General features: G+C 55.2%; 1 protein-coding gene across 5 annotated transcripts in view; it reads right to left on the reverse strand.

The window, feature by feature from the left end:
• Nucleotides 1-4,085: 4,085 nt before the first annotated feature.
• The window catches only part of PAK6 (p21 (RAC1) activated kinase 6), a 36,252-nt gene continuing 22,739 nt past the window's right edge, over nt 4,086-17,598 (reverse strand). For all 5 annotated transcript variants that reach the window (XM_077764692.1, XM_077764689.1, XM_077764693.1 and 2 more), the window contains 8 exons: nt 15,963-16,171; nt 14,435-15,088; nt 8,558-9,055; nt 8,320-8,453; nt 7,822-7,948; nt 7,583-7,708; nt 6,981-7,115; nt 4,086-5,576 (listed from right to left, as the gene is read on the reverse strand). In XM_077764692.1, coding sequence (XP_077620818.1) covers nt 5,409-5,576; nt 6,981-7,115; nt 7,583-7,708; nt 7,822-7,948; nt 8,320-8,453; nt 8,558-9,055; nt 14,435-15,088; nt 15,963-16,166 — 2,046 coding nt within the window. In that variant the 5' untranslated portion in view covers nt 16,167-16,171 and the 3' untranslated portion in view covers nt 4,086-5,408. The remainder of the gene's footprint in view (nt 5,577-6,980; nt 7,116-7,582; nt 7,709-7,821; nt 7,949-8,319; nt 8,454-8,557; nt 9,056-14,434; nt 15,089-15,962; nt 16,172-17,598) is intronic.

A 17,598-nucleotide genomic window follows, 5' to 3' on the forward strand; every position in this document is an offset into this window, starting at 1 on the left:
ACAGCGTTGAGGTTGGGCCCTGCTTCCCCTGCTCTTAAGGTCTCTCCTCCACTGGGATTTTCTTTCTTCCAGGTCTTTCAGTTAGCTGGCAGTTTCCGGCCTGTGATCCCAGAACCTGTCCCCACTGCCAAGGCGAGACCTCTACCAACCCTCTCTCTGAAAAGAGCCCCTATTTTATTTCTTCTTTGTGCTTGTTGGTATTACCTGCCTAGGTCTCTCTCCTTCCCTAGAGCCTACCTTTCCTGTCCTGAAAAAGGAAGAGTAGAAGACTGGTTCCATATGCTACAGCCTTCCAGCCAGGAAGATGGATCCCCTACTCTGAGCCCTAAGGCTCAGTTCTGAGTCTTCCAGGACTCCTGCCAGGTCACTTTCTCCTGGCCAGTTTCCCACACTCTAGTACCCAGGCAGCAGAAGAGTTGACTTGTAGAAAAAAGGTCTAGCCTCCCCCCTCTGTCTTGTGATACGATAGTAATGCTGCACGTGACCTAAGTCTCCCTTCCTCTTAAGTGTTGGAGGAGAGCAAGGAGACTGGCCTCTGAGCCCTTCTGGACAGAAGGGCTGATTAGGAAGGAATCTGAAGGTAACGTTTTTCTGAGGAGAAACTTCTGCCTCAAGACAATGAAAGCGTATTTGGGGGTGGCAGAAGCCTTGGTATTGAACGCTGGTTGTCTCCTGAAACAGCTTCTGGGTGATTCCAGCTGCCTCTGCCTTTGGCTGACCCAGGACTCAACTTCGTTGATGCCCCACACCAACCCCTATCCAGCCCAGCTCCCAGCACCTGAGCCAGCTTGTTCTTCAGCTCGGCTGCATTTGAGTTTTATCTTTGAGGTTGTGTGCCTCGCGGCCCAGCCTTACTTCTGCTATTAGAGGCCTGAAATGAAAGGACTTGACACTTCCCCGCCCCCACCACCTCCCAGCTCCCCCGTCCCGCATGTGGGTGCTCCCGCAGGGTGGAACGGTTGCGAAGGCTCGGCTTAATTGTATTTCTTCCAATCCTCAAAGAACTCGTGTTTTGAGTCTTTGTATATGAAGCAGAAAGCAGCGGGTCTGATCCGAGGCTTAAGAACCTGACAATGTCTCTTTAAATAGAAGCTCTGCGAGGGGGATAATTGACTGAAGTGTTTGCCACGTTAAACGGCGGCGCGAGGGAGTCGGGAAGCCCACACGAGCCGCAGGTCCGGGTTTAAATTACATCAAACTCTGGCGAAGCTGGAAGGGGGCTGTTAAAGGGCTCCTGCTTCTTGCTGGGCTGTTAATGGAGGGCAGGGCGGATGATGGATGCTGGAGGTCGAGACCAAGGACCCCTGCCTCTGCCCCAGCGCGTGGGACGGAGGCCGGGCAAAGCTTCATTACTGGGCAGATTAGTGAGTCAGAGGCAACCGTGGAGAGATGGTTAAATGCCCTTTTCCGGCGTGGTCCTTCCTCTCCTCCCCTCCCCACCCTCCTCTTTGTGCTGGCCTAAGAGGGGGATTCTAGGGGGTCTGGCGAACGCGTGCCCTAGGACCCTGCGGAAACGCTAGCACAGGTATCTGTGCGCCCAGCCTGCGGGATGGCGGCGCTTGGGGGCTCTTTTTGTGAACCCCGAAGATTGAGCGTGCAGCGCCTCACCCGTGTGAGGTGGGGGGTTTTCAAGACGTCGATCTAAAACGCCTTTGCAGAACGGAAGATTTCTCACCGGTAACTCTAAGGGAACTGCCCAGGGAGAGAATGATCTCTGCTGAGAAATTGGGCCTGGGGGTGAGCGGGCCCTCTGTAGTCCTTCCACCTCTCCAAAATCAGCAACGCCGCCCCCCTCACCCAACCCCGCACTGGACGTGATCTCTGGTGCCCCCTGGTGGCAGCGCTGCGCTTTCCTCGCGGCGCTCTGGCTCGGAGTTCAGACTTCTGGTTTTACTTGGGATCACCGCAATGTACTTCTCCCTCCGTGTGCATTTACCCATGGAATCCTCTTCCTCTTGTAGTTTATTAAATCCGGATACTTGAAATCATTTCCCAGCAGTGGAGTGAGGGACAGTAAACAAAAAACTCGGATTGGGAGTAGCAGGAGCCCAGACCTTTCTTCACTAAGGACCCCACGATCTTCCACATTAAGGCTCCCAAGTCCAGAGAGTTCCTGCTCTCTTCTGAAAAACAGGGGCTTCCAACCCTGTCTTATAATTTCTGAACCTTGGGACCTGCGCTGTTTTCTTCTGATGAGATTTGCTTTCGTTTTGGAGGTGTATTGCCCTCCCCTCATTCCTTTCTCCCCAGACATCTGCCTCTCTTTAGTCCCACTGTCTAGGTGGTGGGTGAAGGATACAGAAGCACCTGGAAAGCCACATGGAGAGGATCTGGGGTGGGATGGGGGATAACTGGACATCCCAAGTGCAAACTCTTCCCCCCCCATCCCTGCTTGCTCACTTAATTCCCTTACTGTTTAATTTCCATGGTGTTTTTAATGGTGTAAGAATACAAGTATTTTGGCTTCATAACACCGTAAGGTCTGGGTTGAACATTAGGTTGATGGTGCTGTCATCTTTCAAATGTTGCTGACCTGTGGCTTTCTGGTTGAATGTCACCCTGGGCCCTCCTTATTGAGTAAACAATCATGAAGCCACCTCTCCACGGAGGTGCCAAGAGCTTGGTGGTTGAAGGCAATGTTTCTAAAAAACCACAGCAGATCTTTCCTGTCTGCACTGAACTGTGTGTGACTGACTTGCTGTTCTTGCAGATTTCTTACTAGACCCAGCTCTGGGCAAAACTTCTATGTCTCAGCACATTTTGCTCTCCTGCACTTCCTTCTCATTGTCAGCCCCAGGGCATCGAGGCTGGGGTCCTCTCTAGCTCACTCCACTTTAGAAGAGACCTTTCTCAACAGTTTTCTGTTCCGATCTTTGTTGCTTTCATTGTTGTGAAGAGTCACCGGGCCACTGGAGCCCAGTACCCTAACATCAAGCTCAGAACCAGGCTGTGTGGGAGGCTAAATGACGTCCGCACACGCTTTCGGAATGATGGTGTGCGGTTGAAGGACTATTACAACTCAGAAGAAGAGTTAATAAATCCAGTATTATTCAGTTGCAAGAACTGGCCTCTCTTTGCCTCGCCAACTCCTCCTGATTCCGGGCTCCCTGTGGAGTGCCAGGAGGGTGTGCTGGCTCCCTGTGAAGGTTCTGCCTTCCGTCAGCCTCCATCCCTGCCTGTCCCACTGTGCACTGTGGCCACCTCCTGAAGGAAGGACTCAGGCTCTGCTTCCAGCTGAGCTGGTGGGACTAGGATCCTCAGACCAGAGAGCCGTCAGGTGGGGCTGGTGTGGGGAGCAGGAGAGGGTCTGCATGACCCCTGGAGGCTGGGTAAGAGGTTTCGGTGAGCCCTGGGGCTGAGGGTGGGATGAACTCTCAGGGAGGAAGTGCTGGAAACAGTGTCAGAGCTAGATGCTTAAAGATCATGCCATCCACCTCCCCTTCCTGCAGGACTAGAACCAACAGCTATCGATTTCCAGTCCCTGCACTGCTCCTCCACAACCCCTTGGTTCTGAGAACCGAAACAGACTGCTTTCTCCCTGGAAGCAGTTCAAGGCCACTTTCTATGGACAGCTGGAGGAGAGCGGCCTCGGACTTTCCTTGGAGCGGGAAGCGAAAGGAAGAAGGAGACCCCGATGCGGAAAGTGGCCACCAGCTCCAGTGGCTGCCTGCAGGGCCCCTGTCGTACCAGCAAGCAGAGCACATGGCCCTGGCTTTCCTGAATGGGTTCTTCTCCCCTGGGAAGGACAGCTCTGTCTCTTTCTCGGCTCTTTCAGTCCCAGGGGCCCTTCACTTCCTGTTTCCCTCCTTATCTGCACTCGTGGGCCCACATGCCACTAGAGAGTTGGATTTTCTGTTGACTTGAGTGACCGCTGGGGAGCTCATATGGGAGGGGGGCCCACCAGACACCTGCTTGAAGCGTCCAGCTTGAAGACGGCCTGGCTCCGTTCTCAGAGATGACAGCCCAGAGGTTTTGAACACTCAGTTTAATTTAAAACAGGCACAAGTGCAAACAATTCACAAAAGTTTCTAGGGAAGATGCTTTTGTTTTTAAAACTCTGACCCTTAAAAAAGTCCTTNCGCTAAGGAGCAGAGGAATCTAAAAATATTATCTAGATAGGGTCCTGACACCTGGAGTTCTTCCCTGGATTCCCTGACTCACAACATCCCTGAAGGTGGGGAGGGAAGGGGGACAAGAAGACAGGTGTCTGAAGAGGCAGCTAGGGCAGATGGTTTGCACAAAGGGGGTGCTCAATTTCTTGACAGGATGGAACCCCAGGGGGTGGTTCATCTCCCCCAGACCAAGATTTTTGAAAAGAATGGGTCCTTGATGACCTGGTTATTTAGATGAAGCTCACAGGCAAAACAAAGTTTGTTCCTTTACCATTCCCATCGCTGGCTCTCAGACTCCACAGTGCAGGAGAAACTTGGAAATCTGCGAGGCCCCTGGGATGCGTCAGATTCGATGCAGATCTCTTCACTCTTCAGGTCGAAACACGGGACTTAGGAGGTGGGAAGGCAGGCCAAGAAAGCAGGTCCCTTCAGTTTAGTAGAATTTAGTGTGGCAGAAAGGATGGGAAGCCTTACTGAAGTAAGTGATCTGTGAATGACCTGAAGGGAGCCAGGCTGTCAGGGCGACTGTCCTCCACTTACACACACACACACACACACACACACACACACACACACACACACACGATGTTCTCTCCATCCTGTAAAGTGAGACCACGTTTACTACCACCTCCGTTCTTTCTCTTTTACCCAGAAAAATGCCCTTCCTCCTCCCCTGGCTGGAGGGTGGGCTGTTCACGGTTCAGAGTAGACTGTGCAGGGAGAGTGACGTCAGTGCAGGTGGGTCGGGAAGCAGGTGCCGGTGGGACTGTACCTTCAGGAAGTCAGACATAAAGGAGGAAGACAGCTTCGGGCAATAGAAACCGTCCCTGTGGCCCTCTCGAGACCCCAGGGTTTAGAGCTGGAGCTGAGAACAGCAGGTATCCTGGTGAAGACAGACGGTCTGCCTTCTGGGGTGGCCTGGGATGCTAGTATACAACTACCTTTAAAAAACTGCAGCAGCTTATTCTGCTGTGTTGGCCACAGTGGCCAGGAGTGCTGGTCTCCATGTTTCTTAGAAATATCCCTGTGCAAATAACAAAGGGCCATCCTGTAGAAGGGGGTCTCCACCATCCCAAAGGCAACTGGGGACTCTCTTGGGAGGGAGAGAGACCGAGGGGGCAGGTCCGGCCTGGCCCAGTGGGCTGAGGGGCAGAAGGGTGTGGGTGGGGTTTCACATTCAATCTTTGGAGAGAATACTGAGAGAATGAGGCAGGCAGGCCCTGCCGGCAGGCTGGCTGCTCAGTGTCCCCTGCTTGTGGGCATAGGTGGCAGGTGCACCCGGGGTGGAGGGTGGGCTCAGCAGGTGGAGGTCTGCTTGCGGTAGAGCTGGATCAGGGGCACCAGGCACTCGGGCAGCCCCGTCTGCAGCAGGAAAGGGTGGTCCAGGAGTTCCTGAGCTGTGGCTCTCTCCTGGGGGTCCCGCACCAGCATCCGCTCCAGGAAGTCTCGAAGCACTGGGGAGACCTGCAGAGACAGGGCATCATCGCTGAAAGGAAGCCACGGCATGGGGTTGCTTTGGGGCGACTTGTCCGCCTGGTCCCATCATCATTTGAAAGTCCTGAATTCTCTCGTTTCTTACTTCTTGGTAGTAGCTCCCAGGCTCAGTACTTTTTTCGATTATGGGGTACATAAAGAAAATTGGCATCGGGCCAGTGACTAGATCACCGCTAGGGGGTGCTACTGAGCAGTGGAACGAAGAAGCCTGGTGTCCTGGGGAGCTGGGCTCCAAATACAGCCCCATTCCTCAACCCGCTTCTCAGGGCTCTCAGCCTTCAGGCTTTGAGTCTCTGTGGCTCTGTGGAAGGAGCACGGGATTCGTCATATTAGTGATCCAGTCGTGGGTCTATCCCTGATCTTGGGCAAGTTGAAATTTTCTCTAACCTCAGTTTTCTTACCTGCCCCAGGGGCTAATGATAAAATGTGCTCGCCCTGTCTTTAGTGAAGATGAGAAAGAGGTCAAGGATGAAATGTTTTGAAGAATAGAAAAGAACAAAGTGGGACCTGGAAGGGAAGATTTCTTTATTGCTCTAAGCCTAAGAGTCTAAATCAGGGGCTTATCGTACTTCATTCTGAGCCAGTATCTTGGGATTAAGCTAAATCTTGGGCTGTTACAGAAGGCTACCTCCTCTGGGGAATTAGCCAATTGGAAATCTCCCCTATATGTTAATCTTGGGGCTGGCGGTGCAGGCTCCAAGGACCAGTTGTCCGAGAAGGTATCTTCCTGTCTGTTCTCGTATCCAGCTGTGGTGGGGCCACAGAACTATTATCCTTCAGGGACTGGGTGGGCTTAAACCCTCTAGGACATTTCTCGCTCTGGCCACCAGATGGCAGTGCGATTTTGCTGCCCTGTGTGGACCTGCCCACCAGCAGGGAGTGTCTACCAGTAAGGCCTGTGAGCTTGGGTGGATTTGGCAGAGAAGGGTTAAACACACACACACACACACACACACACACCACCTTTAAGGGAAAACCTGTGGTTTGGGTGTGGTCAGGATGCGCATCAGTAGAGGACAAGCCAATTCGCTGTGACAGACTCAGAACACTGTGCTGTGGTATGGCTCCCCTGACAGATGGGTAGAGGGGTTCCTGCTCAACTAGCTTCTCTAGATTCCTGGATGGCTTGCTTTCCCTTCTCCCAGGCTCCTGTCATTTGCCTGCAGGTGGAAACTTGTCTGAGTGACCACAGGTGTTTGTGTATAGATGTGACTCCACACCCAGGTGTTGGTTTTGTGTGGAGAAAGAGGAGCCTTTCCTGGGAGCCTCTGGCTTCTGTGGAAGGAAGACGCTGGGCCTGGGAGCCCAGGCTCTGGTCCTCGAAGCCTCAGAAAGAATGGGGTCAGCAGGGTCATACCCTGTGCACTGACTGACCTTGTGAGAGTTTTTCAGCCTGGGTGGGGGGCTGTCCCGGAGCCTCTTCATGGCTTGCACTGGGGAGTCGCTGAAGTAGGGTGGCTCCCCATCTACCATCTCAATCACCATGATGCCCAGAGACCAGATATCCACCTGCAGGAAGAGAATGTCCCTGACTCCGCTGACCAGAGCCGATCCCTTAGTAGCAGGGTACCATGGGGGGATGGGAGTAGCTGGTCCTGGCTTTCATCGGTGAGCTGGCCTCCTTCCTGATCACCTGCCTTGGGGTCAGTTCCTTTCTGCATTAGTGCCCATTGACTGCAGGGACATAGCTGTCAGCCATTCTCTGAGAATGGCCATCACACATGAGGAAGCCTGGCCATATCCTACCTTGCCCTTGTGCTGCCAGAGAAGCATTTTTGGGAAGCAAGGTAACAAGTGACAGCAGACCCATCTAAGAGTGGGCAGGGCGTAATGGGCAGTGGGGTAGGGTACTGACTAAGTGAGAATCTGAAAACTAGGGCTATTTTGAGGGGGGGGGGCAGGTCTCTCCAAGAGCCACAAGAGCTGTTTGTCCCCAGGCTGCTTTTGGGAGTTCTGGGGGATTAAGGACCGGTTACCTCAGTCGCGTACAGAGACCTGGAGATCACTTCAGGGGCCATCCAGTAGGGGGTGCCTACCAGCGACTTCCTCTTAGGGACATCTTTGCTGATCTGAGCACAGAATCCGAAGTCAGAGAGTTTCACCTGCGGTTGAGGTGAGGGGGGGAGAAAGGGAATGAGTGGTGCAGCAGGAGCAGAGTTGGGAGTAGGGAAGCAGGGGGCAGGGCATGGCTGTACCAGGGAGGGGAGGGCCCTACCCTGCCATCCAGGGTCAGGAGGATGGAGTCACTCTTGATGTCCCGGTGGATGACACCTTGGGCATGCAGGTAAGCCAGGGCCTGCAGCACAGCCTCACACACAGTGGCGATCTGCTCCTCGTTCAGCCTGGACGGGGAAGGCCAGGCCACAGGCAGAAGAGAACGTTAGCTTTGGCAGGGCTGCAGGGCAGCTGGGTTGGGAAGATTAGGGGTCCCGGGTACCTGGCCCCACAGCTCACGGGCAATATGTGTGGGGTCCAGTCGGGCCAGAGCCCCGGTGGAAATGGGCCTGGAAGACATTCTGGTGTTCCCCGCTCCACTCCCCTGAACCGCATGGGTCGGTTCACCCAAACAGACAGGGGGTGCTCACAAGGATGTGACAGGCACACCAATGTCCTTGGCCTGAGGCTGCCCAATACTCCTTCCAGGACAGTGGCGGGGGTGGGAGGGGGGGTTGGGGAAGCCAGCTCTCAGAGCCCAGCCCTCCTAGCTGCCCACCTAACTTGGGAGACGATGTCCGTGAGGGCCCCGCCCTGCAGGAACTCCATAAGCACCCACAGCTCCTCGCCCACCAGGTAGCTCTTGTACATCTCCACCACGTTGAGGTGCTGGTAGTCTCGCATGATCACCACCTGGGGGGGAGGGGGGGTGCCTGAGTGCCAGGCACAGTCCCCACTGCCCCTACCCCCAGATGTTCATCCCAAGCACCCTGCCATGCCCTGGGCTCTTCCCCCACCTCATTAAAGAGCAGCTCCCTGCGCTGCTGCTTCCTGAGGTCCATCATCTTGACGGCCACCTGGCGGCCTGAGTGCTTCTCCCGGGCCAGGCAGACGATGCCCGTGGAGCCCTCGCCGATCTTCACGTAGCTGTCCAGCAGCATCCGGGGGTCACCCTGGTCCACCACCATCCTGAGTGCAGCCTTGAACTGCTCGTGTGTCACAACACCCGTGTCCTCGCCAGCCAGGGCACCCTTGGCCACCGCGGGGTCCTGGGGCAGGTACAAGTTGCTGGTGCTGATCTGGGCTTGCCTGGTGCGTGGGGAGCCCGCAGGGGAAGACCGGCCTGGGGGTGGGCCGGCAACTGGGGCTGTGCGGAGGGACTTTTGGGGGCTGCTGGTATCCGAGGTGATCAGAGGGCTGAAGGTCCCCGTAGGCTGGTCTGAGGGCAAGGACTGGGCCTTGGCCACCAGGCTCTGGGCGGGTTCTTTCTGCAGTGGTCGAAAAGAGGATGTGGGCTGCAGGGAGGAGAAAAGAAACAGAAAGGGGTTTGGCTGTGGCAGCGTTTGCTGCAACCTTCCCAGAGGCAGGGGTTGACCTCTGGACGGGGGCAGGTCTGCAGGGCATCAGACCAATAGGGCAAGGATTTTCAAATGGAGCAGAAGCCAAAGCTTGGTCCTGCTCTGCAACCCAGCCCCCGGCATTCCCAGGTGAGCAGTGCAACAGCGGCTCTTTACATCTGCTCTGCCACACCTGGGAAGCTGAAGAAACAAGAGTCCCTGGGGTGTCCTCTGCTGGGCATTTCTTCCTGGGTAATTGACAGCCAGACCCCAGGGAGGCCATCCAGAGGCCGTCTTCCCTCTGCTGCTGGGCTGTGCAGGGAATCTGGGTCATAGGCATTCTTCATTCCTGGGGCTCTCCCACTGGAGGGGCCATGTGGATGGAAGAGGCCCCGGGCGACAGGGTGGGGGTGTGGACAGCAGAGCAGCTGTGACCGCTCCCAGCACAGGACAGGGAAGCCACAGCATGGGCTCTGATAGTCCCACTTGTGCCTGACAGCAGGGAGTCTGTGTGTCTATGCTGTGAGAGTATGTCCCTGACAGAGGACCACAGAGCCATCTTACCATCTGAGGGTTCTGAGGTACGTTCCCTGAGCCAGAGATCTGGAATCAGGAGGGCAGGTCTAGCCAAACCCAAACCCTGGGGCCAGGGGTGAGAAGGCTTCCTAGGGGGTCCACAGAACAGCCTCTCTACTTGCTCCCAAGCATGAAACTCCTGGCAGATGACCCCCACAAGGAAAGGAAGGCAGGGGCCTATCCTTATGGCCACTGGTGGGAAGGGAGGGGAAGTGCAATTGAGTGGCAGGCTGGGCCTCAGTGAGCCCAAGCCCCAGCCCAGGAATCCTCTGAGGCTCCTTGCCTTTCAGGGCCCATACCCTCCTGCCAGCCCGGCAGGAAAGGGTCCCATTCTTGGGTTCTCTCCAAGGAGGTGGCGATATGCAATACGACCCTCCCCAGGCATTATATGACTTTAAAAGGGGCTCCCGGAAAGGGCCAAAAGTAACCTAACGAGGGATACTTCAAGAGCTGCAGATAACTTCTCAGAACATCTCAGAACCCATCATATAGCAGCTGTCTAGGTGCCCGGTGGGTCTGGGTCCAGATCCCCAGAGCTCCATTGACCTCCAGGAAATCTGGCACAGGGGTGAGTGCCCTCACCGGCAGAGAGCCCAGCTGTGGCAGACTCTGCCCCCTCCCCCGACAAGGGTGCCACAGCCCCCAGCATGCACAGTGAAGGAGCCAGGAGAACCTCTAAGCACCTGTTGTGGCTATTCCGTCCTGCTTGCTGAGCATATCTGGACAGAAAATAGATCCTCCCACGTCTTTGCCGGCACCTGACCTGCACCCACCTTTCCCCACTCTGTGGTGGAACAGTGGGACCTCTGGACTGGGGGTCATGACCTAGGTTTCATTACTACACTGCTCTGACCAGCGATAAGTCTTAGGCACCTCACCCTCTTTGAGCCCCAATCTCCTCTATAAATGCACAGTGCTCTGGGGAGCTGGATAAAATGCAGATTTCTGCCTCGGTTAGTCCCGAGAGCAGTGACTCTGCATTTTAACAAGGCCCCTGGGTTCTGATGTAGGAGGACTATGGGCCACACTTGGAGCGGCTTTGGACAAATGGGCTCTACAATTCCACGGCCTCAGGGAGACTATGGGAGGACTGGGATGGGGGTGGACGGGGCGGGGCCACTGCTGAGGCTGTGAGGCCATGTCCCAGGAGCAGACGGTTCACAAGACTTCAGCCTGCACAGCTCACTACATCACACAATCACCAATCACAAGGTCGCCCCTGCGGCCTGTAAAAAGGCTGCCAGCTGGCCTGTAAGGTATGGCTCACAGAAAACATGCTCTCTGAGCATCTGGGTGGGGCTGGGCAGCGCTTGGGGGCCTAAAAATACCCAGAGCTGCTCTTGAGGTTGCTCTAATGGCCCCGTGACCTCTCTCTACCTGCATTTCTAAGGAAGGCTGTAAAATGATCCCCTTCACCTTCTGGCCACTTGGCCTCCTACACAGGCTATCTCTGCTCTGTGGTTGAGTGCGCACCGTCAGTGGCGGGGGTAGGGGGAGTGGGCGTGGTAAGGACAAACCACAAGGAGGGGACTCACTCCCCCTCTGCTCTCAAGGCCCCTGTGGAGACACTGCTGCAGGTGTTGGCTGAACTCAGGGGCCACTGGTGCAGGAGTGGGCATGTGGATCGAAGAGTAGGGATCCAGTATGGCCTGGAACTCGGGATGGGGGCAGTGGGGCTGGGCTCAATCTTCACCTCAACAGCCTCTGATCCCAAGCGTCCCTTTGTTGCCCTTGCTGCCTGTCTCCACAAGAAGGGAGCTTTTACTTAATGTCACCACAAGGAAAACTCAGAGGAAGCCACTTAGGCCACACTAAGAAAGAGAAAGGGGGACCAAAGATGGAGTTCACTGTTGTGGGTTCTAGAGTCCCCTGTGTGATACAGACGTCTCCTTGGGCGGGAAGCCACCAGAAGGGTCATGTGTAGAGTTACAATGATGCCTCAGTTTCCCTTCCCGGGCGATGGTGAGAGGGCCAGACTCTCCAGCTGTGGGATTGGGGGCTGTACCGTCAGCACCCCAAAGGCAAAGGCCATGTCATAATATTTAAAACATAATAAAGCCATTTATCGGGGGTGTACCACTCCGACAGGGCCCTTAAATGCATTTTCTAATTTAATTCCCACAACCTTGTGGCTTGTTTTATTATCCCATGAGTACTATTATTATCTGTATTTGTAGATAAGAAACAGGCTCAGAAAGGTTAAGTAACTTGCCCAACATCGGTAAGTAGTAAGGAAGCCCTGGTCAGCCTAACCCGTTACCCCTATGCTGTGGTCCTGCTGGAGGTCCCTGGCATATAACAGACTACAGGGTACACAGTAGGTGTTTAACCAAGGCTTGCTGAGTCTTGAGGTCTTCTGATTTGGCCTTTCTGCCTCTAAGTGGAACCACTTCTAAATCCCCCAAGTTCCTGTTTTAACTCTTTGGGCTCCAGTCCCCACTCAGGGCTCGATCGAGGTCTTTTGCTGTTTAGCCAAAGTGAGTGACTGCAGGCCAAGCTCCCTGGGGCCAGGTACAAAAGCCCTAGAGCCACAGATCCTCTTGTTGTTTCTTCCAGCTGGAGGTGACAATTGGTGGCTTGGCCTCCCAGGGCACCAGTGCACGGACAGCTGCTGTGAGCTTCCTGAGCCAGCCCCTGGGATGTGTGAGATGTGGAAGGCTAGCTGCTGGTTTGGTCTGGTGGTTCCTGGGGCTGTGGGGGTAGAGTAGGGGGCCGGATGCAGTGGTTCTCAACTGGGGCTGATTTCATCCCCCAAGGGACATTTGGCAATGTCTGGGGGGATTTTGGGTTGTCCCATCTGAGAGGTGCAACCACCATCTAGTGGGTAGAGGCCAGAGATGATGTTAAATATCCTACAGTGCACAGGACAGCCCCTACAGCAGAGGATGATCTGATCCAGATGTCAACAGTGAAGGGGTTGAGAAGCCGTGGCCCAGAGCAGCTCAGAGGAAGTCTCAGCCCTGCCTGTTAGAGGCCTGGCTTGAAAACATTTATCTAGAAATGCATGCCCAAGGTGCCTGGAAGGAAACTACTCCCTGGATTTGGAACCATGGCATCTCCAAGCCCTAGATGACTACCACTTGCCTCTGGTGCAGGGGACAGCCCTGCACATGCAGCAGGGATGGCCTATGGGAGATACCTGATCAAGTATGCAGGATGGACAGGCAGACAGAGGCCGGGTGGACAGCCTGCTCCCTGCTGTGGGGTGCTGGTGGGAGCTCAGAAACATGCATGGCAGTGCCCAGCCCAGGGTTGACACCCCCTTTTCCCAAATCCCTGAAGCCCTTCCACAGGACTCCCAAGAGGCCAGAGAGCGATCAAGTTCCAGTCCTCACCTCCTGGGCAGTGTGCACTGTCTGGTTCCCACCTTGGTTTTCAACGAAGTGTCTCCCCAGGGGATGGCCTTCCAGAGACTTCTCAGCTCACAGACACGTTCCTCATACGGATACATTGAGCCACATCTCATTTGTTCTACCCCTAAACCTGCACCCCACGCGGGAGCCCAGCCCACGTCCTTCTTCCCAGTGAGTGCGCAAAGCCTAGAACCTTCCCTGGATGCCTTGGGCTGGCAGTGACGTGGAAAGGTTGAGGGTCTGGGCCATTCCCCAAGCTCGGGCTGGACCACACTCATGTACCACTGACACTGGAGGAGCCTGGCTTGCTCTAACAGCCCTCTGGGGAGGGGAGCTCGGTCACTCTTGTCACTGTCACCAGTTGTTTTTTAGGTCTGACTCCATACCCTTGTGCTGCAGCATGAGCTCATTTCTACCGGCCCCTCAAGAAGGAGCTAGAGATGCCATGATCAGAAACCTTCAGGAGCAAGAGGCCTGAACCCGGAGGGCCCTCTCACTGCTTCCTTCCCTGACTCATTCGAGACACCTGGGGCTTGTCCTGCCCTGAGTCCATCTTCTCATCTGCCTAATGAGAAAGGCTGGTGCTATCACCATGGACAGGCATCTAAGGGCATGTAAGAAGCAAAACCAGTCTCCTCTGCCTGCCAAGAAATGTCACCATTAGGGCTCCCTTCACTGTTTCCTATTTCACAGGAAAAACATGTGCATTTAAGGCTGTCACACATGCCAAAAGTCAGCTCTCCTGCTGCTCCCCGGCCCAGGCAAGCTCGTTCCTCTGGCTTTTCACAGGGCACATGGACTGTAGAACAAAGCATTACAGAAATGTTCAAATGGCCACTAAAGGAAAAGGGGAGGAAGCAAAGCATCCTCACTGGAGAAGGGGTTAACCTGAACATTTCTGACACCTTAGGGAGCAGCAGTCCGGACAGGGAACCTCCGCAGGACCTCAGGAGAGCTCTGGGGCAAGCAGGGGCAGAGGGAGAGAAGCTTCGACAAGAGGGAGGCCCAGACCCTGCCCCTGCCCAGCACCAGAGCACCTGGCTCTGCTGGGGCCTGGGTCAGGGGAGCTGGGTGCTGGGGGCCAGGAAAGGTCTGGGCTTATGGTCAGAGGTGTCTGCCTTCCAGTATGGCCCACCTGGACACACCGCAGATAGCAAGAACATAAACTGGGATGTACCAAAGGCCTTTCTGAGTGCCCCTCCCTCCCCCTGAAAAGGAGCTGGCCTGAACCTCCCTCACCTGTGTTAAGCCTTTAACAGACCAGGGTAGAACCCTCAGCTGAGGCTGAGCTGGCTGGTTGATCACTGCGTTCCCTTATGCCCTCCCTAGCCTGGCCCTGTAAGTGGGGAAGGCTAGGCTCCCGGGCCTGCTGACAGGGGCCCCAGAGGGTGGCCCCGTCCCAACCTACCTTGCTCTGAGAGGGAGGGCCTGGCTTGTTGCTGCTCGCAGGGGCTGTGGCAGGTGCGGACAGGAACATGCTTCGGAACAGCCTGCGCTTCAGGCTGCTCTCCTGGGTCTTAGGGCTGGGGCTGCCCTCCCCGCCTGGCCTGCCGGTCGCCGAGCCCACCAGGCAGGACTGTGGCCGGGCCTCCTCGGAACCATGCCTGGCAAACTTGGTCCCGCGCCTGCTGGTGGCCGCAGGGGGTGAGGCGCCGGGCGGGGAGCTCTGTAGGCAGGCGCCCAACTGCAGGCAGCGCTGTGTGGCACCCTGGAACTCGGTGGGGCCAAGCGACTGTGCCTTGGTGGCCAGCCCGTTGGGTAGGACCCTTGGGCTCTGTGGCTCCGGCCACGGCATCTGCCTGCGGCCTGCCGGTGCGCCCCCGTTGCAGCTGAGGTAGAGGCCGTGGGGGTCAGTGCGCTCAGACTGGGGGCTCTGCAGGTACATGTCCGGGTCAGTGGCCCAGTGCTCATCGCCTAGGAGCCCCAGGGACTGTGCCCGCCGCCGGCTGGTGGGGCTTCGGCCTCGCAGGGTGTTGGAACTGATGACCGACAGCTTCTGGATGTCGTTGAGCAGCCCTGATATGTAGCCATCCGTGGGCACCGAGCTGCCCCGCACCACTGTCTGTAGTGAGGGGAGAAGAGCATGGTTGAGCAGCGCATTTGTGGCAGGGAGGGGTGGCTCTGGACCAGGTCAGACAGCCTTCCCGAGGGCCTTTGGGAGAAACACCTAAGGATCTCGCTTGCTATGTCATCTATCTGTTTCTTAATCTTTCAGTCACTCACCAGGGTCCATAGCAGGTTGGGCCTGTTGGGGGGTTGGGGGCAGAGATACAGGGAGAGCGCCCATTGTCATGGGGCTCTCAGTGGGAGTCAGCACGCCAAGTGGTGTGGGCACCCGAGCTTGGGGGGCTGAGGGGACACCGAGGTAGGGTCCAGACCCTGCAGGGGTCTGCTGTCATTCTCTGGCTCTATCTGTGGCCTTATGGGAGACGTCAGAGCTCCTCGAAGAGGGAGCAACCAGTCTGGGGATCTCCTCCACATTAACTGGCTTTGTGGCCTTGAAACCCTGGCAGGGCCCCTGACCCCAGCCCCGACCAAGCTCTTGCCCTTCCTGACCCACACAACTAGATCCCCCTGGCCTGGGAACCCCAGCCCCGGAGGGGCTGTGTGTCCAAATATTGCATGGGATACACCTCATATGGAAAGATCATTCGTTGTTATCTGAAATTCGAATATTTCTGGGCATCCTATATTTTTCTTTGCTAAGTCTGGCAACCCTACCAGCCTGCAGAGGGACTCCCCAGGCTCCTCCTCCCTGGAAATGGAATCCTCACCCAGGGTGAGGCTGATTAGTAGGGAATGCAAACAGCTGGCTAATTGATAGCTGGTAATTAGGTGGTTCCTCCAGGTGCCTTTGTGGCTGTGCCAGGCACGGGCTTCCGTGGAGTGGGAGGGGCCATGCTCCGCTGGACCATCCCTGCCACGGCCTCCCTTACCTTCATGGGCTGGAGCTGTACCCTCGTGATCCGAGAAGGGTCCACCACAGGCTTGGGTCGCCGAAGCGTGTCCAGGATGTTCTGCCATTGTGGTGGGAGGCCCACAAACTTGCCTTCTTTGGGGTCGAAGGAGGTGTGGACACGATGCTGGAAGTTCTGTGGGGCTGAGATCTCAGGGCGTTTCTTCTTTTTCTTTCGGAACATGGTGCCTGCGTGGGGAGGGTCAGGCTGAGCTCCACTGAGGGGCTTCACGGGAGCCTAGCCTGGGGAAGCCAGGTGGGTGCCCACCCCCAACCCCCTCAGTGCTCTCCCTGCCCCCACCCCCCCAGCCCAGGGCTTCCCTCACCTCTCAGCCCAACTTCCTCAGGGAAATGGCCAGCTCCCAGCAAAGCAATCCCAGAAACAACAAAAGTGCCAGAAATAAGCCAACACAGACTACAAACAAGGAAAAGAGGTGTCTGTCTGCTTGTCTGTGCCAAGTCTCCTGCCGAGCAGGCAGACTCTGGGGGTGTGTTTTTATAAGATTCAAAGCCCATTACAAATATCATTCCACTGTCAAATAATTTAAAAAGGGGAAAGAGGGAAGAAAGCAGCAAATGCATTCTATGAAGCAGGTATGTACAACCTTGGTTCTTAAACCAGAGAAGAATAGTACAAGAAAAAGAAAAGCTGAACCAATGTCACTTGTGGACAAAAAAGAAAATCCTAAACAAAACTAGTAAGTCGAATCCAACAGCATGTTAAGGTTTTTTCTTTCAGATCCCATTCAACTCCTGTTTGTCCCAGGATGGTTCAACCACGGAATCCCTGTTTACGTGATAGACAACATTCATAGAAAGCCACCATGTTATCTAGTCTGGGACCACTTATCATAGGACCAGGAACCCCAAAAGGGCCCTCTTGATCACCAAGTGCTTGGCCCTAATTCCAGAAAAGTCCTGAGCCCAGGGCACAGCTGGCATGGGTGAGGACAGCTGTACGAGGGGTAAGTCTCTCTAGGGAAGAAAGCACCCCGCCCCCACCGCCCACCATCTTGGGCCTTTCCCCTTGGGTCTCAGAACTCTGTGCAAAACATCGCTTGTAGCCAAACCTCCATTTTGTCTTTGCTAATCTGGGCTTTTCCTAAGGCCCTGTGAGCAATGTCAGTAGCTCACCAGGGACATGGGCATGCAGACTCAAGATGGGGAGACTGGAAACCCAGGGTATAGTGATGACTCCAGCCTGCCTTCAGGGAGCCCCGGGCGGGGACCACATGTTGATGGAAGTCTGGTTGGGAGTGCTCATCTGAATGCTTTTGTACCTGAAGTGGCTCAAAACAGCTCAATGTGGGGTTTTTTTTGGTTGTTTTCGTTTTAATTTTTTCTTTATTGTGGCCAAATACACTCAAGGGGCTCTACTGTCACCTGGAAAGGCCACCTCTAAGTTTCAAGAAACAGACATGCTTGTTTCTTGAAATGAATGCTTGGATTATTCATCTATGCAGAGATTTGGTGGTGTGCTTCTGACCATTTTCTCTCTTTCCCTAGCTCTCTTTTTTGGTATTATGTTTTGTTTTGTTTTGTTTTTGTTTGCGATAAACATAAGTTCTTGTATATAAAACAAACCCCAAAGATCTGGAATACAGACAGAGCCGTGG

The sequence above is a fragment of the Crocuta crocuta genome, unplaced genomic scaffold (genome assembly GCF_008692635.1).
Source record: "Crocuta crocuta isolate KB4526 unplaced genomic scaffold, BGI_CrCroc_1.0 scaffold102, whole genome shotgun sequence".
NCBI classification, from domain to species: Eukaryota; Metazoa; Chordata; class Mammalia; order Carnivora; family Hyaenidae; genus Crocuta; species Crocuta crocuta.